Source organism: Dryas octopetala, chromosome 2 (genome assembly GCF_963921425.1).
Source record: "Dryas octopetala chromosome 2, drDryOcto1.1, whole genome shotgun sequence".
In the NCBI taxonomy this organism is placed as follows: Eukaryota; Viridiplantae; Streptophyta; class Magnoliopsida; order Rosales; family Rosaceae; genus Dryas; species Dryas octopetala.
Window position 1 is genome coordinate 28,094,811 of NC_141367.1, and position 27,921 is coordinate 28,122,731.

The window sequence follows — 27,921 nt, forward strand, 5'->3', positions numbered from 1 at the left end:
CTATTTATATTGCACACCATAGCCAGTCTTTGCACAATAATTCTTCTTCTTTCCTCTTTTCCTTTCTTCATTTTCATTGCCCTTCTTCAGGTTTTATGTCTCTGTTCATAATCTTTCTGATTGGAATGTGTTTGAGGGTATGTGAAAACTAAACATTTCTAGTTAAATTTAGGGGAGAGCTATTCGGGCTCCTAAGAAAATCATAATTTGGGACAAGTTTTCATAGTTTAATTAGGAGAGTTATATTTATTGATAAACCCATCTTTAGGATAAAGGAAAACAAAACAAAACAAAGGTGGGAGCTACAAAGAGAATGTCCCTAAAACATATGCTAAAGAGAGATGCTTCCTTTACGTACTTTACGATCCTTCTTCTTGGATCATAATCATACCAAGAGTGTGAGAGAATATATGCTCACATCTTCTTTATCAAGAAATACACTCCCCCATCCTTGTCCAAGCCACTGTTTGAAACAAGACCAAGTTAAACATGATTCACAATGCTTCAATTTAAATCTCCTCTCAATTTCATCACTCTGTAAAGACTAAATTGTTCTTACATTGGGTTTGTATATGCAACTCCATTAGCTTGCATCCATGTACACAATTCATTCTGAAGGTTTGAAATTATGATTCCATTTCACTGAGCATTTAATTAGAAACTTTTACAGTGTTCAACAATTATGCAGCCACTGATCCAAAATGTGAAGTTTTATCACCTTGCTCACATGATGTCACACCAAACTGGAAGTACCAAATGACAAAAGCCTAATTGAAGCACTTGTTATGAGCAAAAATAACTGAAACATTAATGATATGGTAATGGAAAACAAAAAATACGATACAAAACAAGAATACTACAGCTAAGGGTCGATATTTAAGTTGAACAAGATAATCCATTCCAGATATCTACCAGCTGCTTTGAGCTACCTAAGAAGATGGAGAACCAAATTAAATAATTTTTTTCTCTGGTTGAACGAAATTAATATACATACATACATGAAATACAGGACAACCAAAGATGAAGGTAACCAAGACTGGGTTAGCCTTTCCAACAAGCCATTAGACAGAATTCCACAAAGCTGTAGCCTTTTCTGTTCTTCTTATGTTCAGTTTTTTTGTTTTTAATGTTTTTGGACAAAAGAAACATTTCCATTTATTTTTCACTACTTTCCGCTGAATCGCCCTCACCAAGGCACAGAAAACTCTCTGGAGTTTTTGTTTAAGGGACAAAAAACTCTCTGGAGTTATTTTTGTCTTCATAAGTCAGGCAGTTTCTTGTTGTGAAGTCACTTGTGGTCCTGATGCTACCGCAAATTGCAGACCCCCGTGCTGTCCTGATTGAAGAACAAAGGCAACTTGTGTCGCTGCTAATGCTGCGGCCTCCTGTTTCACCATATTACGATAGGAACATTAAGGACCAAAAAGAAAAAGCACACTTACATGCATCATGCTATAGTTTCAAAGTCTTACATAAACAATAAAGGAATAACATTATTATGGAATATACAATATACACTGGTCATTGTGTAGCAAATATCAATTCAACAGCAAAATGCAAAAACAGGAAAAGAAATGAATCAACCATGTATAAATTAACATTTAAAAGTAGAACTAAAGGGGATACTAACCTGTCTTTGCTGTCGACGCTGCAAGATACTGATGGCCCAAGCCATAATGTAGCAGGGCAAAAGAAATCCAGCCGCTCGAAGCAAGAAAAGCTGCAGAGCATCAACCAGTTTATCAGCTTCAATGAACCATAAAATGACATCCATTTAATAATGAAGCACTGAGTAGGCGAGTTGATAGAAAATACAAAATTCAAATCCACTTACAGAGAAAATAGCAGATGTGTCATCTCCAGAGTCAGAATCTGTGACCCTCAATGCATGCCGCAAGATTAGAAGAGCCATTAGCTGCCAAATGCAGTGAATTACAATTAAACTTAGACCCTAGTTAAATCATACATGAGGAATAGAAATATGGAATAACAAATTTAAGTTCTCTGTACGATTTAAAATTTAAAGGCTTACAATTAATGCAGCTGAACGGAAAAATGGAGCTCCATTACCACTTGAAGCAGCATACTCATCATATTCACTATCCAGAAACTGGCGTTCCGCTTCTGCAATTGACAAGATGCGTGCATCATCCAAACTCAAAGGAGCGCCTGAAAGTGTCCAGCCGCCACTGCAGGAAACATCCGTGGCACAAAGATAATCATAAGATATCCATATTGTCTTTCATGCAGTTTAAATGATATACATGACAGAAGTATTAACTAGCACTGTTACCAAAAGAATCAAAGAAACCATAAACATTAGCACTCAAACATAAGGAAACAAGGGAAAATTTGACCAACCCAATTTCAATGGTAGTTTCATCAGAGAGAGGTGGACGAGGAGGTGCAGTATAGCCAGGTTGGTAAGACTGTACATAAAGCGAAAGACCACTGTATTAGCGTGTAATTTAAAATAAATTGAAAGGACTATAAATTTTTAACAATACATAGGATGCAGCAATAATGATTCCCAACATAAAATTGGTGGCAAAAAAAAATGATGCAGCAAAAACTTCAAGGGGCATACCTGATGACAAATTTCACAAGTTGTATCTCCTTTCTCATTGCACCAATGCTGAACACACTTTCTATGAGCATACTGAAAGAAAACAAAAAAGTTAAAAGTCATTAAGAAAATCCATTGGAAACCCATATAAACAGATGCAAAACAAATTTTACTACACAACGAAATCAGACAAACAAACAAATAAATAAAAAAGAAAAGGAATGAGTGCACTATCTGCTCTGACAATATGTATTGTAACAGTTCTCTCAATTACAGCAAAGAAATGCCAACAAGGAGGGACAAGGAAGATTCTTTGAAGAAAAACAGGATGCTTCTGATTCGGGCAAACATTATATCATTAAGCTTTTATTATATCCTCCCCTGTTTGTTTTCATGTTTTGGGGTCAATTTTCCACCTCATTTTCAACCAAACAAATGACTTTTCACAGGGCGTTTCCTCTGTCACCGAAAATGAATACAGAAAAAAAAAAAAAACTAAGGGGTCATCACCGAAATCAATTCAAATCAGCATTACATTCAAAGACAGAGCTTTATATTATAATTTTATACATACAAACCTTGAGGCTGCCAGAACAGGCACAAGGAGTTTCCAAATTGTTAATGCTATCCTCATCCTGGCAAATGCGGCACTCCGCCGTCTGAAGTAGCGGTTCGTCCTCCTCGGCTTCCTCCGTTGACGAAGCAGACGGGCTGGCCGCGGACTCGGGCGAGTCGGGTCCAGCCGTGGCCGGCGCAGCGTTGACCTCAGCTGGGTCCGACGGCGGCTGCGCGGCTGCGGGCCTCATGAGGCGGTCCACGTACAACACGAGGTGGTCGCTCATTGTCGATCAGAAAATCGAAAAACGACCTAATTGTTTGACCCACACACACATTAATTAATTAATTATCGATCCAAAAACCAAACCCTAGAAACCAGGATCGCGCCGCTGGATTAACACACAGCGGATCGGAGGTTGCAGAGAGAGAGAGAAAAGATTGGGAAAAGCTTACCTCCGAATTGGCGAAGAAACTGAAAGCCGCGTTAAGAAATCGGGGAAGTGAGAGAATTGCGCTTGCGAGAGCTCTGTGTGTGTTTTCTTCAATTTTCTAATTGCGTCTCTCTTCGTTTTTGGATTTGCCCAAAATACCGTTGGTCTGCCTTTGCCCATTTTTGCTAATTTGCTATATATAGTCGCCACGTATCTGCTACTTCACCGAACGGCGTCAGGGGCATTTTCGTCACTATATACTTTTCCTTTGCCGCGTAAAACGACCGGTTCCCCGATACATACTGCCCCGTTTTTATTGAAGAATTTACATTTATTGTATATTGTATACCATTTCGGACCAAAAATTATATAAACCACTCCATCACCTAATTATTGGCGTTCTTATTACTGTCTTTCATATATAATTGGTGACTAATTTCTTAGTTTAAGGCGAAACCAAATTTTACAAATATGGGAGTTGGGAGATGAACGTAATTGGGGAATGGTATTATTAATGCATTAGGTTTGAAAATTAATGGGTCTGACCAACTTTTGAACCGACCTAAGGATACATAGCTCTCCATCTATGGCTAATTGCCACCTTTAAAGACTTTAACTATCTTGGTCTTAAATTTTGCTTGTAATAGTGGAGATAGGAAGCTTAGAGAAGATGGTCTTTAGCTCCATTTTAATTAATTTTGGTAGGATAAGGCACACATCAAAGTGGTAAGCGTAAGACCATTCAAATGTTAATGGCTGTCTTTGTATTAATTGGGATTCTGTAGCCTCTTCCATGTGTCATAGTGTCATACAGCTCAAAAGATATTTCTTTAAACTAAAAAGAATGGGTTGGGTAGCCCAAGGCAAGGGCCAGGCCAAGACGAAACCACCACTGACAAGCGCTGAAAGCGATGATTTTGGTATTAGAAATGAATAAACGCGTGCTTTTGTCTCGCATTCTAAGAGGTTTGTTTTGTTTGCTTCCCCAATGTCAAATCAAACCAAACTACAAGTCTAGAAGACTAGAAGGGGCATTGACGCACCTAGTTATGTGTATTGTATACAATTATACATTGTTTATCAGGGAACTGGAAGACTGGATCGCTTTGCTTTGCATTGAACTTTTCAGGGAAGCAGTCCTTTCCAATTTGAATAGTTCGTTTCCAACTTTTCTGTTCAGACCCAACAAAGAAAGTAGGAGAACGATTCACAAAATTTAATTTATCATTTTTATTTTACAATAAAATTATTCTGTAATACGTTACTGAACTGACCCTAAAAAATTGTTCTCACTTCACAACCCAAAACGCACAAACTCTGACAAGTGACAACAACAACAACAAAAAAGAACAAATTATGGGGAAAAATGAAAAATAGTGAAGTCCATGGAAATTGCACTAGGCCCATGGAAAATTGGAAACCTGATGTGATGAAAACACGGGATAAGAACAATTGTGAAGTAAACGTGTGCATTAACACATTATCATACAACGGTACAGCACAGCATTCTACATCTCCCCACAACCAACCAACCAAACCTGCCCCAATTTTTATCCTAACCTTGTATTCGATTTGTGGCAATGAGAGAACATGTCGTATAATAAATAAGAGGTAGTGGGTTCCCTCAATACAAAATGGGTATCTAAGCCTAGCTCCGGCTCAAAAGGTTACTCTACATTCTGTGCACAAACCCCACAATATACAATATCATTTCCAGTTGGTAACCTTAACCGAGGGTGGCCTTGGGTACTAAACCGAGGCTTCTCAAGTGAATTTCATTTTACCATATTGCACCACTCCTTCCTCCAGATCTACATAACAAGCAAACATTTCCTCTAGCAAAAGCTACCTACTAACACGAGTGACTATATACCGCCCTTTCTCCAGATCATATATTGTCTTCAACTGGGGCTTCCTCCATTTTGACAGAGACCACACAGTAAACATCAATATCATAAAGATGACAATTACCGACAGCAGTGTGGGCGAATCATCACCAAATATGGTGGAAATCCAATCAGCCTGCTCTGCGTCCAAGTCAGACGTGCTTTGCAAGATGAAAGCTCCCAGAGCCCAATCAAGTGGAATACTTCCCACCTGATTTGCGACCACGATCCTGGTCAAGAGTAATGACAATCAGTAATATTGAGAGATGACTTGAAATCATAAAGTTAGTAGACATAATCCTAGAGAAACTAAATAGCCATGACATTGCTACCCAACTTGAGAAATGGGAAATAATATCGGTACCAACATCATTAACAAAACTAGAAACAAGCTAGTGGTACATGAGGCATAACAGTCATCATAAAACAGTGAAGAGAAGCAGATTATCCTGCTCAAGTGGGGGACAAATATCAATTAAAATGCACCATGAGGCATAACAGTCATCATATAACCATCATATAGGATAAAAAATCGCATCAAGTTATAGGGTGACTGGACAAAAGCGAATCTACATAACATATGAGAGATTCCAGAGGGATGAAAAACAAAAATGTCAATTAAAGGTCTTGTATCTAATCCAGGAGTATAGAATTCTGAAGTAAAATGAGTAATACCTTTCATCATCCAAAGTAATTCCAAGACTGTCATGAAGTAGGGCCACAGTATATGCTGAAGAGAAGCAATAGTGCAGCAAAGCTTCTTCATCAAGTGAGTGGTATCTCTTCTTTAACTTTAACCAATCTTCTCCACAGAATTGTTGTCCAGCAATCATCAGATCAGAAAGAAATGCCTTTGAGGACAAACCAAAGAACTAAACAAGCAGTGAAGAGAAAAAAGCAAAGGGTATAAGAAACACACAATTAAAAATGTATAAGCATACTGTTTATGTTCTTGAAAGAAATAAAAGAGTATAAAAAAAGTATCCTTGTTACATCCTCCAAATCGACATAAAAAATTTACAGTAAAAACTTAATAAGAAAGAACTGGTGGAAAATGAAGCATTGAGAAGGAAAAACCTTGGATGTATAGAAGAAATTTTCTGTAGCCAAAAATTTTCCCTCAAGCTTAGGTATGAAAGTTGATCCTATATTGCAGGGCTGGTAGGAACATTTCTCTGGTTCCAGATAACGAGATAATCATTGTCAAAAGAAAGTGAATAGAAAATGGCACATAAATGTAACAATACAGTGAAGATGAGTATCTATAACCTTTTCCTTTTTGCAACATCATTCTTGCAACAGATCTGCACTCAGAGAAGTTACCCCTAGATTGAAGAGCAGGTAAATATCTATTCTTTTCACCCAAAGGACCTGGAGAATGCTTCGAAGACTCTATCTCATATGAGTATCCTTTAGGAGTGCAAGGATCTATTGACATTCTTTTATGAAGTGATTCAGCAGCTGCATTAATGCAACGAAAATGTAAGAAATCTAGAAAAATATCCTGTTCTAACAACGAGGCATTTACAAATATGCCCAAAATGCATCTGATCAACGGAAGGAATCAACAACCAAATTAGATTGCAACAATTGATTCTAACCACCTCTACGTATGGCCTACAAACATTGCTTCAATATAATTGTGTAAAAGGGGAGAAGGGTAAGGACTAAAAACACCAAAAATATGCTCCATCTTGGTTGTCAGTCCAATCAAACCATATTTCTAATAAAATCAAGAGCACAAAAAGGAAGTAGGAAGTTCATAAAACATTATAACCACTGTAATATCATTGAACAATGCACACGAGTAGAACTCAAAGTCCATATTCTGTTTCTGGAATTTACAAACTGCCAATTGTACCATCTAGCCATAAAAGAATGTGAACCAACACAAGTCCATTCCATTAAAATATACACAGATCCTAACAGGACAGACAACCATATTTTAACTTATGTCTCTAAAGGGACATCACATTCATGGTTACCAGACTCACAAGAATAACTTGGAATTCAGCGTGACACAGTCCAATACCTTGAGTTCAAGGCATGTACAAAATCAGTGTAGAAAGCAAAGCTTGTATGTACCTGAACTGAAGTCTCCTGCAACAAGTGCTTCCTTCAACGAATCATATGCAACATTCTGCAATATCAAACTAGTTATGAACTTCAAACCCTAAAGTAGCACGATAAAGAACATTAAAATTCCAAGCTTCCATTTGTCGGGAAACTATGAACAAGTTGATACCTCCAAATGGGCATAGTTTTTCTTGGGTTAAAATGAACATGGCTAGTAAAAATGAACAAATACCTGGCCGAAATGAAGAAAGCTGTGACTGTAAAGATTGTAAGTGACATTTCCAAATTTAACAGCACGTGAGAAATCAGGAGGCATTGGCTCACTTGAAACAAATGTCACCTGAAATAAAATTGCACCAACATTCTCAAAAAGAAAACAAACAAAGTTTCCAACTGCATGAACCAAGCAGAAATGTGTTCCAACTCTTTTCTCATGTATTTTCGTGCTTGTTTGTGGATAAATAGCTAATCAAATTTTCCAGTAAAAAGTACATTTCACAGTGCATGAGTTATGTTGTCATGTATATTGGCCCGTATTGGCAGAATTCCAAAATTTCAAACGAATGCTAGATAAAAGTACTAATGTAACCAAACCTGAGCAGAGGCTCCACCCAGTTCAATAATACCAGTCGTCTGTAGAGGATCACCGCCAAGACTGCCAAGGGCATGGTTTGCAACAACCCAAGCATATAGTCCTTCATCAGAGCCTGCATCAACCATAATTTTCAGCACTATGCTTTTATAGAGTAGCTCAGAAAAATTGAATAAATGTTAAGAACATTCCAATGCCAGAACAACAGCTTTTGGCTTTTTTATATGCAAGCACAAACAAATAGAAACTACGCATTTGGTGGAGTACCTGTAATGACCGAAGCCCATTCATCCCGAAACTTGAACCCGGTCCTCCGAAGCACCTTTCTGCAAGACTCCAGAATCCGATTCTGAACATCCGAGTTCAGTAACCGGAGCCCCGCCGTAGCCATGAGCCTTAACTCCGTGTTCCCCCAATGCTCCTTCGGAATCCTCCCCTTCCCAAACTCCAAAAGCTCCTGCAACGACCCGCCCGCCGCTCCCGGATCCTGCTCATACGCCGAGAGCCCCGGGTTGACCCGCATCGACGCCAGTCCGTCCTTGCCGAAATCGAACACAGCATTGTTCCCGCCGTCCACTCCGTACCCGAACACGTGGATTCGGGTACCCGTACTCCCGCCGTCGATCACAATCCCGTACCGCTTCTTCCCATCAATTCTCGAATTTATGGCGGAAACGAGAAGGTAACAGAGTGTCAAAGCGATTGCGATGGCGACCGAAGCGCAGATTAAGAAACCTGATCTGGTGTGCTTGGGGCTCCGAGAGAAGAGATTGGATCGGGAGCTGGGTCGGATTTGGAGCTTAACTGGGTCCATGTTGTCGTCGTTGTCGGTAGGTTTCGAATTGACCCCTTTACGGGTATTCAATCGTCGCATGAAAGGGTTAAGAATCGGAGTGTAAAAACTAAAAAGAAAATGCGATTCATATGAAATTTTCCAGATAAATAACAATGACGTCGTTGTTTTTTTTAGGTTAAGTGCGATGTAAAAATTGGGGTTTGGGATCAGAGAAGGAGAGGGCAATCATCAAACTCTCGCCCTCTCTGTCTCTCTTGCTCTGGGAAACGACCCTTTTGCTTTTGCGCCTTTGTGTAATTGTGTCCTTGCCTCCTAGCCTCCTAGTTGCGCTACCGACGTACCGTTCCCGGTTCGGCTCGGTTCGCTTGTCCTAGGCAGCTAGGCTTGCGGCTTTCCGGTTTGAACTTTTTCCCTCTTCTTCCTTTTCCACCATACGACGTCGTTTTATGAAATGCTACCAAGTCACTGCATTGGGCCACATCATCAACAACCATCCCAGCATTGGGCCCAATCACAACATCGGACCGGCGAGTTTTAGAAAGTGAGCAAAACCCAAAACCCAATTGTGTAGTTTTTTTTTTTTGGGTTTAGGTGAACAGTGAACACCCAAAAACCAATTCCACTCCTCTACACCTGAGCTGTAGACCAGGTGGTGTCACAACCTCACTTTTTTTTTTTTTTTTTTTCTCATGGATACAAAAATGGATACCGAATGTCAGACTAAATAATTATTGACTGGAGTTTCAATCTCACTAATTGACATATTTAAGTACTTAAAATCAGAATTAAAATAAACAAAATAATAATGAATAATAAGAAACAAGAATCGGGATGAGACGTTTCGTTTAATATACTCGCATAACTTTTGATTTCTTTAGCGCAAGTAAACAATGTAATTGGGGATGGACCGCAGTTAAGGGCTGTACCCCCCTCCCCCCCAAATTTTTTTATTTTTTATACTTTCCTTAGTTTAGCCCATATCCTATATTTCTAGCCCACGTCCAATCTCATCCTCCCTACTTCCAAGATCCAATCTAGCCCAACTTATAAGGTTAGTCCGTTCCTGAGTATAATGACCCAAACATGTTGTCAGTGTAACTGCCGACCCACAAATGAATAGGAAGCGGGGCCAGGTTCTATAATCTATATGGTTTTAATCTGAATGATTCTTCAAAATTAGACTTATTTCTATTAACTAAAAAAAAAAAAAAGTGGGGCTTTGTTCTAGGGGGCCACCTTGAGCAGCTTTAGAAGGGAGAGAATTTCAGACGATTAAAGTCACCCTCTCCAACCTTTTCTATCTATATATCCGAGCAAGAGAAAGTCAATATGATATTTGCGTTGGTTTTTCCAACCAAAAATATCAAAATTGGAAAGCCAAAACCCTGATTGCAGAAACTTTGTCCAATCAATTTCTAAATTTTCATGCAACACATAAAAACACACAAAAGCCATAGTTGGCAAGTTGTTAACATGACGAAGACCCATTGGCCATGGACGGGTCTCTTTAGCTGCTGCTACATCACACACTACTATCACAGTTTTTCTTTGTTACGTGCCTTTCAAATTCTTTACAAAAGTATCAGAAAATATGCAAAATATCCCACGTACATGCAATTTTGTGATCTAGAAAGTAGAGCCATTGAACTATGTCCATAATCCGCCGAATCAATCTGTTAGGTGGAGTCTTTAAGTGACGTTTGCCCTTTTTTGGGTAATTTGCTATAGAACCAACGTTTCAATCCAAAAGAACAGGTTAGGTTAGGCTTCCCTGACAGTGATGCATGCTCTGATCGATTTTGGAATGCATATATGTTGGACCCTAAATTTTAGGGTGTGGAATACAAATATATTTTTAAATTTTAAATTTCAACAAATTCAATTTTTCATATTAGAATATGATCAGTTATAAATTATTAGATCTATTTATATATTAAACGGTGTTCGTATCATGTACATAATAGGTACAATTCACCTCATGTTTAATTTAAAGAAGACGAATGCAATAATTTTGTGATAATTAAAGTCGATGCATACAACACCAACATATATGGAAAGATTCAATATCATTGCGTTACGGAACCTAGATGCTGATTGATGGCACGATTGATTCCATATATGCATAGTGACATAACTAATAAAGTTTTCAGTTTCAGCCGGTCTATCTAAAAACATGCAGTACTGGCTTTATATCTGAAATATAGTTTTGCCAATTAACGTCTGGCTTCTTTGTATTTGGAAAATGCAATTATGCAAGCACCTTTAGTCATTCATGTTATTGTTGTCATCGTTCCACTCCATATTTAATATTTATCAATTGAATGACAGTCAAATGTCAATGCTCGGGCATCATGGGACACATAAAGCAGTAGCTACCATAATATTCTAATGCATGGGTTCCTAACTTTCTATAGTGCTTGAGCTTCTGTACGTATCCAATATGTATAGCATCCACCAACATTAAAACAGAAGCCATATAATTCTTAGTAAAGAAAAGCCTCTAAATGTGGCTTTGAAACTTTGAATATTCAGCCAAGAGGCCCAAGACCTACAATATCCCTACAAAGTTGATTTAGTGATCTGAAACAAGAAAATCCGCTTATCTTTTGTCTTGTCCAAAAAGATACTGCTTTTCTTTGCTTCTAAAACTTTGCTCACTCAATACACTCATTATTTAAAGTTCTCTTTTTTTTTTTTTTGTTACAATTTTGCCTTTAAACAAAGCTATTGAAAAATGAAAAGGACATAGGTCTTGATAATGGGTGCCCTTGCCAGTTTGATTCTAAATTAAATTAAGATAAGAGTCATAAGACCCAAGACGTGAAGGGTGCTTTTTTCGGGTTGTTCAAGTGACATTTGATATAAAAAGTGTGCCATTTTCTTTGTGTTTTTCTTTAATTAATTGCTAATTGTATTAGAATTGAAGTTTTTTTTCAATTTTTTATTGAGAAATAGTGGAATTGAAGTTATTAAAAGGGTAGTTATATTCAATAACTACATCGCATTGGGCCGAAACAGTACTCAATCATGGTGGTGGATGTAAATATAATGAAAGACTAATTAATATATGGAGTCAAAGAAGTAATAAATGTTTTCTGGAGAAATCAATTTTATTGCTCTAGCACGAGTTTTATTTTCCTCTCAATAAGTACATTAGATTATCTTGAGTCATGAATTGATTTTTTTTTTTTTTATACTTATAAAACATGAGAATAAAATTAATTTCTCATTTTTAAGCCTCCAAAACTTGAACCAAACGACGCTGCATATTATGCTGACGGTCTGTTTGGCATCACCCAAGAAAGAGTGTCGGGGTGGTAAGGCGCTTGAACAGCTCCGCTTGGGTGGGCCCGTGGGGGTCTTGTGCAAGGGAGATCCTGTGTTCGAATCATCGCTGATAGTGGGAGTGAGGCACGCCTTAGCTCGGGGTTAATACCCTTGTGTGTGGGTGTGGCCCACGCTGGGGGACACTTCAGCAGCATCTTGGGGGATACCATCCTCTCCCCTTTGAGGTTTTTTTGAGCACCAAAAAAAAAAGGTCTGTTTGGCATCATTAAATTTGCATAGAATACCACAAGCTTCCTAAATTTATCTTTATTTTTTAATATATAATTATTAAAAGAAAGTACGCACACGCCTCCTCTAATGAGGAACTTAATTTCCTATAAAGAAATGGTCATACTTAACATGTGAGTGGGTTTCCTTTTAGCTCTAGACTTGTAATTGTCACCCATTAATTTATTGATGATGTTGTGTGGCTATCTACTCATCCTCACCTTCTTCTTTTTTTTTCCAGGACCAAATGATCTTCTCAATGAAATTCATTCATTTATGGAGATGCTTTGGTCACCCATTTTCATATATATTTGGATGTCTCTCTTATATGAACCAACATTCTGGTAGTGGGCAACACAAAACATGGACTCCCTTAAAGCAGAGAAAATGGAGAGCCAAAACCAAAACCAGCATCCACACACTCAGGAACCAAGCAAAGGCACCACCTTTCTCAGGACCTGTTTCAATGGACTCAATGCTTTATCAGGTTTGGTTTGCTTCTCTTTCTCTCTCACACTACATACATACACATATTTGGAGAAAACCATTAAGCCAAAATTAATAGCTCCTTAACTAGCTTTGCTTACCTTGTTTCTTAGGTGTGGGGATACTATCAATTCCATTTGCTCTTTCTCTAGGAGGGTGGCTGAGCCTAATAATTCTTTTCTTGGTAGCACTTCTCTGTTGGTATACAGGGTTACTTCTACAAAGATGTATGGATGCAAACCCACGCATCAAAACCTATCCTGACATTGGTCAAGTCGCTTTTGGACAGTTAGGAAGAGTCACTATATCCATTTTTATGTACCTTGAGCTGTACTTAGTTGCAGTTGAATTTCTAATACTAGAAGGAGATAATTTAAACCAATTGTTCCCAAACATGGGCTTCAACATTGCAGGCCTCAAAATTGGAGGCAAACAAGGCTTTGTTTTACTCAGTGCCCTTGTAATACTGCCAACTACATGGTTGAAGAGCCTGGGAATGTTGGCATATGTTTCTGCAGGAGGGGTTTTTGCTTCTGTTGTTTTGGTTGCTTGTGTTTTTTGGATTGGTGCAGTTGAAGATGTGGGGTTTCATGAAAGAGGTGTTCTTCTGAATTTGAGAGGACTGCCTACTGCTATAAGCTTGTATGTGTTTTGTTATTGTGGTCATGCAGTTTTTCCCACATTGTGCAATTCCATGAAAGATAGAAGCCAATTCTCCAAGGTCAGAATTCAGAAAGTATTTTAGTTGAATAAAGTTTTCTATTTTGTATACTTTTAGCACTGCTCTTACTGTGTCAATTTTGAACTCATTGCAGGTATTACTTGTCTGCTTCATTACAAGCACCATAACCTATGGATCAATGGCCATTTTGGGCTACTTGATGTTTGGAGAATATGTGAAGTCACAAGTGACATTAAATCTTCCAATAAGACAAATTGGTACAAAGCTAGCAATTTATATCACAATAATTAATCCCCTGACTAAGTATGCAATTGTAATCACTCCAATTGCTACTGCTATTGAGGATACACGGCCTTTCCGCAACACCCCTCGTGCTATTAGCATCATCGTGAGAACAGTGATTGTGATCAGCACTGTTTTTGTGGCATTAACTGTGCCATTTTTCGGCTACGTAATGGCCTTTGTTGGTGCATTTCTGAGTGTCACCGTCTCAATCTTGTTGCCATGTTTGTTCTACCTAAAGATTAACCATGTTGGTCGGAGATTTGGGTTAGAGTATATGACAATTACTGGGATTATGGTGATAGGGTCTTTTGTTGGCATAGTTGGTACCTACACTTCTGTGAAAGAAATTGTAAACCATCTTTGAAATCGTAATGGTGCATTTAACCTTGTCATGAGTAACTCTGATAAGCTTTGGCTCATGGCCAGGTTGATTATAGGCAAATAGCCAAACTGCTTTCGCACTAGTTAATCAAATATGAAATAAAATTGACCTTAAACATATCCAACTCCATGATTTATTGAAAGAGTCACTTAATTACATGATGCTCATTCATTGATTTCAAATCGATGGATAAGAATTAAGCAGTCAAGCAGAAGAGAATGTTTATACTCAGGTCCCTGCAGGAACAGGAACATCAAAGAAAACCATTGAGAACTGCTTTCCTTAATCTCACTTGATATATACAGTTTTAAACCAATAACAGTAAGAGGCAACCTGATGATGATACAATTTGTTTAATAGTTCTTTTTGTTACAATTTTTCCTTTAAACAAAAGTATATGCTAAGGTCTTGTTAATTGGTGTCCTTCCTAGTATGACATATTGATTAATAAAGAGGGCTCTCTGTGAATAGTGTAGCAAATAAATAAATAAATAAGGTAATTAGCATTCAACAGTTGATTGCATTGGACAGAAACACTCAAACTCAAACATGGAGGTCTATGAAAGAAGCATATGTACCATTTTCTTTTGGGGCACAAGGCCCAAAGAGAAAAACAAGATTACACCCAAACAAACGACACTTCTGGGCCTACCCACACCCACCTGAAATAATTACTTTCTAGCTTACTGGATTAGGAGGCTCATGGTAGAACTTGTAGCCAAACTGAATCTCAAGCCCAATAGCTGCCAAGGCATCTGCAGCCATATTTTCCTGTGAATATACGCAACTGTGCAAGATGCCAAGAACAAGACCACTCTTTATTTTTTATCCGAAAAAAAAAAAAAACAGACCACTCTTTATTAGTTCCACCTCATTCGACCAAAAAAAAAAAAAAAATCATCCAATGAAATAGTGTGTCACCTCTTTCAACTCAAAAAGAAGAGTGTGGTCACTTTTTGTGGAATTCTCCCAACTTATCTCAAAAAAAAAAATATACAAATAGCAATAACTATTTCATACGACGTGGGTATTTTTTATTTTTCAATGAATTTACATTTTTCACTAATGAAAATTTTTTAATATAGTGAGTAATAGTTCTAGTTGTTCATTGTTTAAGAATTTTTGTTTAGGCAATTCATACCATTCATACATGATTTTTTTGTTGTCTCTGCCCAGATTGATACTAGGCAAAATTGCCAAACTGATTTGAATGAGATGGGAAATTCAATTCACAGTAATCTTGAACTCCATGATTTACTAAACAGTCACCTAATTACATCAAGATGGTCTTTCATTCATTGATTTCAAAATCAATGGATAAGCAAGATTTAAACTCATGATTCAGGAACATTATTTAAAAATGACACCATTAGAATTGCTTTCCTAGTTTGATTCATGTGAAGCTTTTTAGTTTTTGGTTAGAAATGCACTTCATTAAGAGCCGAGAAAAATGCCCAAACATGACAAACAATGAAACAAATCAAGGCCAGGGGCCGCCAACAAATGCAAATTGGACAAATCAAGGAGAAATTGCATCGATACAAATTTTTTTGGCTGTCACCATCTTTGATGACTTTGATCGAATCATGAAAGTTACGGACGAATGGGCCCCTCCTGAAAGTAATCCATATATTCCAAGGTAATTATACTCTAATCATGTAATTCATATACTCCAAATATGGTCATGTGATTATTACATGACCATATATGTCTTTTAGATACGATAAGAAATAAGTAAGTTTTAATCTTGTTGAATAAAGCCATTGGAAGACAAAATACAGTTGGAGCTGAGGTGTATATTGTCACCATCTTTTATTCCCTCCAATTCACTTGGCATTGCAATTGAAAGACAGTTACTTTGACCGAAAAAAGACCGTTATGGCCGCACCGGCTGTCCAAATGAGCCCATTCTCTCACCCAAGAACCAACACAAACACCCCAATCTCTCTCATACCCAAATGCACGTCTCTCCGACAACTCAAGCAAATCCAAGCCTTTTCCATCAAAACCCACCTTCAATATGACATTTCTGTCCTCACCAAGCTCATCAACTTCTGCACTCTCAACCCAACTAGTACCTCCATGGCCTACGCCCACCACCTATTCGACCAAATTCCCCACCCTGACATTGTTGTCTTCAACACCATGGCTCGTGGCTACGCACGCTCCGATACCCCATGCCGAGCCATTTCACTCTTTGCTCATATTCTATGCGCAGGTCTCTCCCCAGATGACTACACGTTCCCATCTCTTCTCAAGGCGTGCGCGAGCTCTAAAGCCTTAGAAGAAGGGAAACAATTGCATTGCTTTGCTATCAAATGTGGGCTTCAGCTTAACATTTATGTCTGTCCTACACTTATTAATATGTACACCGAGTGCAATGATGTTGATGCGGCTCGCCGGGTCTTTGATAAGATAACGAACCCTTGTGTTGTTATACATAATGCTATGATCACGGGTTATGCTCGAAGTAGTCGGCCAAATGAGGCATTGGCTTTGTTTCGAGAATTGCAAGCAAGCGATGTAAAGCCAACCGATGTTACTATGCTTAGTGTTCTTTCCTCATGTGCTTTGTTAGGAGCATTGGACTTGGGGAGGTGGATACATGAATATGTTAAGAAAAATAGGTTTGATAAATATGTCAAAGTGAACACTGCGCTAATAGATATGTATGCAAAGTGTGGAAGCCTGGAGGATGCAGCGTCTGTTTTTGATAACATGAGTGTGAAAGATACGCAGGCTTGGTCTACAATGATTGTGGCATATGCCACTCATGGGCATGGTACCAAAGCCATATCAATGTTTGAAGAAATGAAGAGAGCCCGAATTCGACCTGATGAGATCACATTTTTGGGTCTCTTATATGCATGTAGTCATGCTGGACTAGTTGAAGAGGGTTGCAAGTATTTCTACAGCATGAGTGAGACATATGGGATTATTCCTGGGATTAAGCATTACGGATGTATGATAGATTTGCTAGGTCGGTCTGGACGTTTAAAGGAGGCTTACAAGTTCATAGATGAATTACCAATTAAGCCTACACCCATATTCTGGCGAACATTGCTTTCTGCTTGCGGCAGCCATGGTAATGTAGAAATGGGGATGCGGGTGCTTGAGCGAATTTTTGAGTTAGATGACTCTCATGGTGGGGATTATGTGATCATATCGAACTTGTGTGCAAGAGCAGGGAGATGGGAGGACGTGGATCGTTTAAGGAAGTTGATGAAAAACAGAGGAGTTGTAAAGGTTCCTGGGTGTAGCTCCATAGAGGTGAACAATGTAGTGCATGAATTCTTCTCTGGGGATGGAGAGCGTTCTGTTTCTACTGTACTGCAGCTGGCAGTTGATGAGTTGGTTGAAGAATTAAAGTTGGCCGGATATGTTCCTGATACTTCTCTAGTCATTCATTCTAACATGGAAGATAAAGAGAGAGAAGTTTCTCTTAGATATCATAGTGAGAAATTGGCCATTACTTATGGGCTCTTAAACACTCCCGCAGGGACAACAATACGTGTTGTGAAGAACCTTAGGGTATGTGGGGATTGCCACTCTGCTGCTAAATATATATCATTGATCTTTAATAGACAGATAGTTCTTAGAGATGTTCAACGATTCCATCATTTCAAAGAGGGGAAGTGCTCTTGTGGCGATTATTGGTAGTTGAGCTTGTTGAACAGGAAAGCAAGGGTGAGAAATTTGTCTGTCATCATCATCATCTTGTACAGAAATGAATATTTGTTTGAAATTTATTCAATTTCCATACAATTGTAAAGATACACTCTGTTAGTCTTGTTATAAAATGCTTTGTAAAATGCCCATGGATGAGAAATGCAGTTATCCATGAATACATCTTGATCTTTAGTTGTTTGTGACCTTCTAGAATTTTCTATCGAAAGTCTGAACTTAGCAATTCAACCTTTGGCGATTCATCTCAATTTGCAAACTCATTTTTGCATTATAGGCTTATTATGATTTTTGCCCCCTAAACTATAATTATATTCCTAATGTGTCCCCTTACTTATTAATTTTATTAACTTACCACCTAACAGTTACAACGTTATTCTAATGTACCCCTTCGTCCAATTTCCGTCTTAACTTCCGTCTATTTTGCTGATGTGGCAGGGTATATTGGTCATTTTGACCTCCCTGGACCATTCAGCACCCCATTTTTTCCACCTAGACAGCCCTCAATTGCCACATACCCACATGTGGGACCCACCCGATGCCAGCTCAGCTGGCCCTCTTTATCTCCTCAAATCAGCCATGGAAGCTCGCGGCTGTTTGGGTTTTCTGTGCAGGGAGGAGCTGGGCCCTCGGGAAGAAGCCAAGGAGGAGGTGGCCGGTGCCTGGAGGTCATGCCGGTTGGCTGGGTCGGTCGGGAAGTGGCCGGAGAAAGCCGAGCTTGGTGTAGGCAGTCACCTTCGCTGTTCCTCAGGTGCGTCTAAAATCTTGTGAGAGTGTCTGTAATCCAACAAACCAAGTTTTTCATCTGTAATCCAACAAACCAAGTTTTTCATCTGAAATGATGAGTTCTCAGAGCCAAAAAGAAAATCACGGTGAATGACCACACAGCCCACACCCAACCCCAACAACTGGCGATGGATAAGCCAGATCCAAAAAAAAAAAAAAAAAGGGATTTGAGGAGATAAAGAGGGCCAGCTGAGCTGGCATCGGGTGGGTTCCACATGTGGGTATGTGACAATTGGGGGCTGTCTAGGTGGAAACAATGGGGTGTTGAATGGTCCAGGGAGGTCAAAATGACCAATATATCCTGCCACATCAGCAAAATAGACGGAAGTTAAGACGGAAATTGGACAAAGGGGTACATTAGAATAGCGTTGTAACTGTTAGGTGGTAAGTTGATAAAATTAATAAGTAAAGGGGCGCATTAGGAATGGAATCATAGTTCAAGGGGCAAAAATCATAATAAGCCTTTACCAAATGGCCAATTTAATTTCCAAGCTGTGGTAAGCATGATATCATACGTTATAGTGTATAATAGCCCGCATATTTCTAGTGGCTGAATACAACTGAATTGATAGGAAAGAAGTATAATATATAGCAATATAACCAAATCAAGTATTCGGCTAAAAAGGAAATCAAGTAAGCATAGAACCAATACATGAACTAAATCTGACTGAAATGGAAAACAATTTAGGTCAGAATCAAAGATAATAACAGGGGGGCCACTGCAGAGCTTGTTATTTACCAGATTATCAATATGCAGCTCTATCAACACCCAAAAACAAAAAAACCTTCATGCTTCCTGAAAGGTTTCAAATGTTTAATAATGAAAATCTTAGGAACAATCAGCAATATGCATTAAAATATTCCACTGTGAGGGTTCTCCATGGTGTGGACAGATGACTTTTTGGACAGAGACTTAAAATCTCTATTTGTTTTGGCATTATTTGATTTCTAGTATGTACAAGAGGAAATCATACACAACAGTTTGTTGAATTTGTGACATAAACCTCAAATTAAAGGTCAAATAATGTGAAAACAATGAGAGAATATTCTCTTAAAGCCAAGTTTTTCAGTATGAAAACATGTATGAAGATCGCGGCACGTTATTTCTTATTGGTGGCCATTTATGAATGCATGTGTCAACTGTCATGTCAAGCACATTAGACGTTTCTATTGGTCCCAATAAAATAAAGTGTGAAAACTGTGCGTCCTTACCATAACTTTGAAGGCTAATCCATCAAATAATTAGTACAAGTACAACGTAGCTTATCTTATACCTGAATTAAAGCTGATACAAATTGATCAAATAACAGGCAAGTTAGGCAACACAAATATTTTTTTATTAATTGAGGTTTATTTTGCTTTGTTTTTTCCCAATTAATTTATCAAAAGGATACTGCACAAAGTCACAACTACGCCCAATAAGTGTGTGCCACACATCATGCTGTAAAAAATTGAGTCAAATTTAACCAATTGTCTTTTCTCTCTAATGAACTTGTTTATGTTTGCGTCAGGCTTTTACAAGGATAGGTGCAAGATTCACTATTTATGGTGGATCTCACACTTGCTGTGTGAGAGCCTAACACAATACGCTGAGTGCACACAAGAATATCTTCTTAGGATGCTTGAGCAATCTGCATTAATGGCTCAGTACTTATGAATTTGAACTGCAAATTAGGAAAAGTAGGTTCTATAAGGAGAGGAAGAAGCAAAAAAATGAATGTGACAGAAAAAGACGATCTCAAAAAAATCCCACAAATTAATATGAAAGAAAAATGATATATAGAAAAGGTGAGCCGACATATAGCAATCATCATGCAACCGTTACTCACGTAAATGATGTTGTAGAGGCTAATATGTAATAAATTCAGTAATATGTATAAGAAGATAAGATTAATTGGTAATTAGCATAATTAATTAAGCATATATTGGTGGATATTCTGTCCCACAACCTTCCATTTTGGCCTATAAATACAGCTATCAGTATCCCCTCTATTTACACCATCACTACTCATATACTCTCCAAACCAGAGTTCCAGAGAGATCAGTACTGAGGAAAATGATGAAGTCCAACAGTCACTCAAATTTGGTATTCACCAAGCTTTTAATACTAGGACTGGGATATCTCTCAGTTCTCTGTGTTGCAGAAGATTTTGATTTCTTCTACTTTGTCCAGCAGGTGAGTGTGAGACTCAGATCATCAGTTTAATTCCTTCCATTATCTGTAATTTACTTGTGTGCTGCACCAAAATTATGTATATAATGTTTGTGTTTCTGTTATTCTAAATTTCTAATGCAGTGGCCAGGATCATACTGTGACACAAAGCAAAGTTGCTGCTTTCCAACAAGTGGGAAGCCTGCAGCAGATTTTGGCATTCATGGGCTTTGGCCTAATTATAAGGATGGTTCATACCCCTCCAACTGTGATCCTAGCAACCCCTTTGATCAATCTGAGGTATGTGGGAATTGCGAATTTGTGATACGATCGAAAAGACACATTTCAGATGAACCTTGATTGATATGTTTTGGCATCAAAATCATCGATCATGTATCCCTTTTTTACATTATAAGGCCGGTCACAAGATGACATAGTTATAATATTAACATGGTGTGAGAGGTGAACATTTTTTAACAGAGTATGAAATTCAAACTTTGTTACAGAACAAGCCCTGCGTGCAAGCTTGGGTTTGTGGTGTGACTGATTGGTGTCACATCTCACATGCCCTGCGTGCAAGCAATGTATTGGCTGGAACATGTGTCTTATATTATAGCCCTCTTTATCCTTTAATTTGGTTTTTTATCTTACTTTTTAACTTTCAGTTGTTAACAAAATGAAGAATCAGATCTAATATTATAGCCTTTTCATCTTACATTAGTAACGTTTGGATGTCACCAATGCATACTGGTGAGGAGAAACTTTTTCTCACTGACATCACATGATATGTATTTATTAGAATGGATTTATAAAAGTGGTGAAATCTACCCTATTAAATGGTTATTAATGATAATTATTCAATATTTTGAAAATGGTGGATTTCACCACTTTCACTACTTTTCGTTTTTGACCCTTTTGCTCAAATCCCCTAAATATTTATGACGATGGCCCAGATTTCAGATCTAAGAAGCAGTATGCAAAAAGAATGGCCAACACTGGCTTGCCCCAGCAGCAGTGGCATACAGTTCTGGACACATGAATGGGAAAAACATGGCACCTGCTCAGAGTCTGTCATTGACCAACATGGTTACTTTGCAGCAGCTCTCAACCTCAAAAAGAAAGTAAACCTCCTCCAAGCTCTTCAAAATGCAGGTAATGAACTAATTAACCTCCATTAATTTCAATAATAAAGAAACCCATTTTCAGGTCTTGATTGCTTGTATTGAAATAATGTGGAAAAAACAAAATGTGTTGCAGGTATAGAACCAAATGGGGACTCATACAGCCTAGTGAACATCAAGAATGCAATAAAAGGTGCAACAGGGTATACTCCATATATAGAGTGCAATGTTGATCAATCGGGCAACAGCCAGCTTTACCAAGTCTACTTGTGCGTGGACACTTCTGGGTCTGACCTCATTGAGTGTCCACTGTTCCCTCATGGAAAATGTGGTTCACAGATTGAGTTCCCTTCCTTTTAGATATATGTAGAAAGATGACTCAGAGATCACAGCATGTATCTCAAATTTCATGTATGGAGGATCATTCACTAATCATCAATTCAAAATGCTTTCCTTTTTTAATAAACCAATTTATGAAAGTATATGTATTTATGCAGTGCATATTATTATGTTAAACCAAGCTATAATATTGCATGCCTCAAAAGTCTTTATATGGCGTCATCATATTAGCCTGGGCTTTAAAGAGAGTGTATTGGGCTTATCCTTAGAATTCTTCGACGGCCCAAAAGTGGTTAATATTGGGCCAGAGTGGTTGGGGTGAGATGGGCAGTATTAAAAATCTAAACCGGACTAAGTTTCAAAAGCTTGGCCCCCTTGTACATAATTTTTGTATAAGAAAGTTTGTTGATGTTGAAAACTGGTTGAATATTTTGGTGGGTAGGCCGAGTAGGTGATCTAACCGAGGAACCATACAAATAAAAGAAAATGATATTGGACTGACACGGTGTATGATGTTGGCTGATAAGCATCAAGACATCGTACGTTATTTAACAAATAATAACAAGTTTTGGTTGGGTCTCGACCAAAAAAAAACAAAAAAGAGTTCTTGGGTGGCTTATTTATAGAACTTTTGAGTAATTAATTATTGATTATAAGTTGATGCTGCCCTTCCTTTATGGTCAATTATTGATTATGTAATGGAACTCTTGTTGATCTCTTGGACATTATAACCAATGTCCAAGACGTAGTTGTCTTGAAAAGGCTAAAATGAAACCCCACAAAAAGTAACGAATGATGAGACATATTTGGTGAAATGTTAGGCAAATCGAAGCCGCACAACAAAGTATACTTAGATTAACTTAGAACAAAGTTTGGGGTCTTTTAATATGAATTCAACAAGCATACACGTATCGATTACATCAATCTTTATCAATAATTTAAGAACCCCGATTCTCATGGAATATGATCGACTTCTAGTTAGACGTCACTTATAAAGAATTTATTGATGGATCATGTTGATCTTAATTACCAAGTTCTAGATGGATGGATCATGATCAGAGGGAACTTGAGGATCTTATCTTCAACTACTAGCTAGCTGATCGACCTGACCACTGCACATGATTAATTGCAGCAATTCCATGCATAAGATTAATTAATTATCTATTTGAATGATCACTATCTTAATTAATGATTAGCCAGCTAACGGACGCAAAAACAAGCATTTCCTAAATACTGTACACACTCTGAGGAATATCCGAATATATATGGACGGTGCATGACACTAAAAAAATGGAATATTAATTGATTTGGAATTGGAAATGCATGTGTATGGTAGCTAATGTAGGCAATTGTTTGTATTCTCTTCTCTCATCCCTCTCCTTGAGTTCTTGGCGTATAAGCCCACGCACATGTATATGCATGCTTGTGCTTCATGTCATGTCCCTAAACTAAATAATTGACTTGCACGCAATACCAACAATTAATAATAAGCTGGCCTGCCTGTTCAATCTAGCTAGCAATAGCAATATACTACCAGCTAACCCAACCCCCTTTAACTCTTTACGACAATTAAGCTTCAAAGCCTTGCCCTAGCTCCACCTTATTGTTGTTACTTAAAGACGTACTAATTAATCCACTACGTCCCTTTGCCACAAAATACGTACATTCACTCCTCTTTTAAATTTTCAATTGTTGATTTTGGAAATAACAACAAATTTAATAGAAATGTTCATTTACAACTGATCAATAATTTAGCATGTTGTATTGTTAGACAGTCTAACTTAGACTATACATAAGCTAAATCATTGATTTTATTTTAAGGTGTTATGCAAGGCTGACAGTCTAGTAACATAATTAAAGCTGAGTTATACTTTGATTAAAACAGATCGACATGTTTAATTGCATAATCTCTTTTCAAAATTGATTACCTACATGCACTTTTGAGAAATTTTCAGAACTAATTAAGTGGTGGGGGGGCAGTTTAGAACTTTTGCGTCCAAAATCTGTTAAATTTTTTAAAGTTTTTCAAAGAGCTCATGTGAACTGTCGATCGGAAGTTTCCCAAAAAGATCGAATTTGGGTTATGCATAACTTAACGATTGATTATGAGTGCTGCTATTTGCACACCCTAAATTTCTCTTTACACACCCTTTCTTGAAAAAAAAAAAAAAAAACTCAAGGGAAAAGACCATTTGGCCCTTCCCTCACCCACACACCCCCATCCATTTTCTTTTTGCACACCCTCCCTAAACAGAAAAAAAAAACACACACACACACACCCCATCCCCATCTCCCCCCCCCACGTAAACACCCCCTCCCCACCTCTCCACCATGGTGGTGGGTGCGGGGAGGGTGGTGCAGCAGGGTGGTGGGCGCACGGTGGTGGTGCTGCGAGCGGGGAGGGTGGTGCAGCATGGTGGAGAGGTGGGGAGGGGGTGTTTACGTGGGGGGGGGGGAGATGGGGATGGGGTGTGTGAGTTTTGGTTGTGTGTGTGTGTTTTTTTTTTCTGTTTAGGGAGGGTGTGCAAAAAGAAAAATGGATGGGGGTGTGTGGGTGAGGGAAGGGCCAAATGGTCTTTTCCCTTGAGTTTTTTTTTTTTTTTTTTCAAGAAAGGGTGTGCAAAGAGAAATTTAGGGTGTGCAAATAGCAGCACTCTTGATTATTGATTAAACTGATAAACTTGAAAATAAAAAAATAGATGGAGAAGCTGGAACGAAGAAGCAAGCACATAAAATTTAATGCAAGAGACCGTTAAACACGCAAATGATCGATATTCTATAAATTTATAGTATTGGTGAATGGTGATATATATAGCATATGCTTTCCGGGACATTCCATCTGTATTTCTTCCATCATATGCCTATTTATATAGATTTCAACTCGTATACTCAGCATTAATCTCATTCTAAAGCTGCTCTTCCAAAAAGTTGTTAAATCAGGAAAAAAAACAATGGGATACAGCAGTACTTTGATCTTGATCAAACTTTTGATAATTCAATACCTCTCAGTTGTTTGCTTTTCACAGGAGTTTGATTTCTTCTACTTTGTTCAACAGGTGAATCTGCAGTTTCAGCTTTCAATGAGAGATACATATATATATATATATATATATTTATGGTCTTTAATTAGTTTTCTTCTTCTGGATGACTGAATCTCTTGGATTCTTTTCATGACGATCCAATTAATATCATTTGTCTTGATTGATCCTGCAGTGGCCAGGAGCATATTGTGACACAAAGCGTAGTTGTTGCTATCCAAAGTCAGGAAAGCCTGCAGCAGATTTTGGCATTCATGGGCTCTGGCCAAATTATAAGGATGGCTCCTACCCATCTAACTGCGATCCCGACAGTGTCTTCGACAAATCTGAGGTACTAACAACCTTTATTCTTATCATCATCATACAACATGCGAGTACGTGGAACATTTTGTATATTTACAGCTTGGAAAAATACCTAGTACAACATTTTCCTGTAGAATAATAAACATTTGAACATGAAGAGTAGTGACATAGGGGATGCTGATGCTGTCATGCATGGAATCAATCAGACAAGAAAATAAGTCAAGATTAAAATTAAAATAGAGATGGCGTGCATCTAGTAATTAATATTAAAGAACAGTACTGCTAATGTGTCCTACACCTCGATCTGATTACCCACCAGGTCCCAGGCGCATAAAAAATTGTCCGTTTACCGAAAAAATGAGATTCTAAAAATAGATATATATATATAATAATTTATATACTTTGAAGTTTGAACAAAACAAATTGAATCCTTAATTACAACCCAAAAGGTATGTCAGCTTGTCTTCTCTTTTGGCTCTCCATGATTCTGGGAAAAGAGAGTGGCAAATTCGATGTTCCCTGTGGTGCACTAGCTCCTTTAAATTGTCTGCTCTTAATTCACGACACTTTATTTTAATTTGATGCCTTTGCGTTTAAATTTTCTTAAAGAATAATTTGGATGTAAATTTTCCTATACCAAAAAGGTGTTTAAGATTCGCATGCGATCGATCAATTTGGTCAACACCCTTCAATTTATTTAACAATGCTAGCACATGCACATGGACCTCGACCCAATGGTTTGTATAGATTTATTAATAGTATTTAAATGTTAATATGATAATTAAGCTTGTAGCTGAAATTCTTTTAATTTGGATGAACTGGTTAGATCTCAGAGCTGATGAGCAGTCTGGAAAAGAACTGGCCATCACTAAGCTGCCCAAGCAGCAATGGGTACAGGTTCTGGTCACATGAATGGGAAAAACATGGGACTTGCTCTGAGTCTGAGCTTGATCAGAAGGATTACTTTCAAGCAGGTCTCAAGCTCCGGGAGAAAGCAAACCTTCTTCAAACCCTCATAAAAGCTGGTACGTACGACTACGCGTCACATATAATTACTATCCTAATAATATTAAGTAAATAAATCTAATTTATTCATCAAATTAATAATGCGTCGGTATACAAATTAATATCTATATAATGTACATGATTACAGGAATCGAACCAGATGATGGAATTTACAGCTTAGAGAGCATTATAGAAGCTATAAAAGAGGGTGTTGGGCACACTCCAGGGATAGAGTGCAACAAGGACTCAAGGGGTAACAGTCAACTTTACCAAGTATACTTGTGCGTAGACACTCCTGGCCAAGACATCATTGAGTGTCCTGTACTTCCAAAACGACGATGTGCTTCTGATGTCCAATTCCCTAAATTTTAATAAATCTGTGTATCATCCGTACGTCATAACATCCATAACTCTTCTCATAATTCTTGCTGCTGCTCAAATCTCTATTCATGTCAATGTTGCTTTGAGCTAGCTTGTAGCTTTTACTTCATGTGTCGTAAACCCAGCTTCTATGTGTCGCTAATAAAATTTATTAATGGAATGTTCTATATAAAGGAATTCAAATGAATGAATATATAAACATTACGTTATATTTGTGTGTGTGTGTATATTGAATTCTAACGGTGGAGATTCATATAACCATGTCTATATAAAAACATTGGAGAAAATATCAAAGGTTTGGTTAACAACCTCTACGAAAGATTGGAATACAAATAGTACGTGGATAGAAAAAAAGGAAAATACTGTACAAATAGTTTTATTTTTATATATCATGGTTTTTTGACAAACAATCATATATATGGATATAGATTATCTACTTCCTCTTGTTTTTTGGCTTGTTTTAATTATATCTATAATTCAAATCTTTTCACCTCAATAATAATTGTACGTTTGGGATTTCTACCCAAAGGTGGGCCGTAACTCATTTCGGTATCACAACTTCTCCCACGAACCTAAAAACCAATCTCTTAAGCCCATGCTCTATCTACTGTTGTTTCCACAGACTAGCCCGCCTCTCTAAACTGGCCCAAGCCCTCTTTTTTTTTTTTCTTTTTTTTTTTCTGAAATATAGAACTTTTGAGAAAAAAAAGAAAAAAAGAAAAAAGCAGGCCAGAGAAAACAAGGCCCACAAAGTAATATCAGAATGCAAATAGCGAGCATTAGTGTTATTTAAAAAGACCCCACTATCTACTTTCTT

General features: G+C 37.9%; 6 protein-coding genes across 6 annotated transcripts; 4 read left to right on the forward strand and 2 right to left on the reverse strand.

Moving 5' to 3' along the window:
- Positions 1-780: 780 nt before the first annotated feature.
- Positions 781-3,738, reverse strand: LOC147295132 (RING/FYVE/PHD zinc finger superfamily protein). The gene is made up of 8 exons (XM_086232787.1): positions 3,578-3,738; positions 3,145-3,434; positions 2,588-2,659; positions 2,362-2,429; positions 2,033-2,189; positions 1,835-1,915; positions 1,631-1,720; positions 781-1,385 (listed from the first exon to the last, which is right to left on the reverse strand). Exons 2-8 carry the CDS (start codon positions 3,406-3,408, stop codon positions 1,266-1,268), a joined length of 852 nt encoding a protein of 283 aa, XP_086088913.1. The 5' UTR covers positions 3,409-3,434; positions 3,578-3,738; the 3' UTR covers positions 781-1,265.
- A 1,112-nt stretch (positions 3,739-4,850) lies between these two features.
- On the reverse strand, positions 4,851-9,207 carry LOC147295133 (putative apyrase 6). Its single transcript, XM_086231706.1, has 8 exons — positions 8,377-9,207; positions 8,112-8,224; positions 7,750-7,857; positions 7,527-7,581; positions 6,711-6,902; positions 6,519-6,616; positions 6,117-6,313; positions 4,851-5,671 (listed from the first exon to the last, which is right to left on the reverse strand). The coding sequence occupies exons 1-8, from the start codon at positions 8,981-8,983 to the stop codon at positions 5,401-5,403; spliced, it is 1,641 nt and encodes a 546-aa protein (XP_086087832.1). The 5' UTR covers positions 8,984-9,207; the 3' UTR covers positions 4,851-5,400.
- Positions 9,208-12,773: 3,566 nt separating this feature from the next.
- On the forward strand, positions 12,774-14,351 carry LOC147295134 (amino acid transporter AVT1I-like). The gene is made up of 3 exons (XM_086233926.1): positions 12,774-12,947; positions 13,060-13,667; positions 13,762-14,351. Exons 1-3 carry the CDS (start codon positions 12,824-12,826, stop codon positions 14,275-14,277), a joined length of 1,248 nt encoding a protein of 415 aa, XP_086090052.1. The 5' UTR covers positions 12,774-12,823; the 3' UTR covers positions 14,278-14,351.
- Positions 14,352-16,111: 1,760 nt separating this feature from the next.
- On the forward strand, positions 16,112-18,186 carry OTP85 (Pentatricopeptide repeat (PPR) superfamily protein). Its single transcript, XM_086233721.1, has one exon. It carries the CDS (start codon positions 16,174-16,176, stop codon positions 17,953-17,955), a length of 1,782 nt encoding a protein of 593 aa, XP_086089847.1. The 5' UTR covers positions 16,112-16,173; the 3' UTR covers positions 17,956-18,186.
- A 2,589-nt stretch (positions 18,187-20,775) lies between these two features.
- On the forward strand, positions 20,776-22,499 carry RNS1 (ribonuclease 1). The gene is made up of 4 exons (XM_086231779.1): positions 20,776-20,941; positions 21,062-21,217; positions 21,871-22,069; positions 22,175-22,499. The coding sequence occupies exons 1-4, from the start codon at positions 20,822-20,824 to the stop codon at positions 22,396-22,398; spliced, it is 699 nt and encodes a 232-aa protein (XP_086087905.1). The 5' UTR covers positions 20,776-20,821; the 3' UTR covers positions 22,399-22,499.
- Positions 22,500-25,315: 2,816 nt separating this feature from the next.
- On the forward strand, positions 25,316-27,248 carry LOC147295137 (ribonuclease 3-like). The gene is made up of 4 exons (XM_086230627.1): positions 25,316-25,433; positions 25,591-25,746; positions 26,545-26,743; positions 26,872-27,248. Exons 1-4 carry the CDS (start codon positions 25,329-25,331, stop codon positions 27,093-27,095), a joined length of 684 nt encoding a protein of 227 aa, XP_086086753.1. The 5' UTR covers positions 25,316-25,328; the 3' UTR covers positions 27,096-27,248.
- Positions 27,249-27,921: the final 673 nt, after the last annotated feature.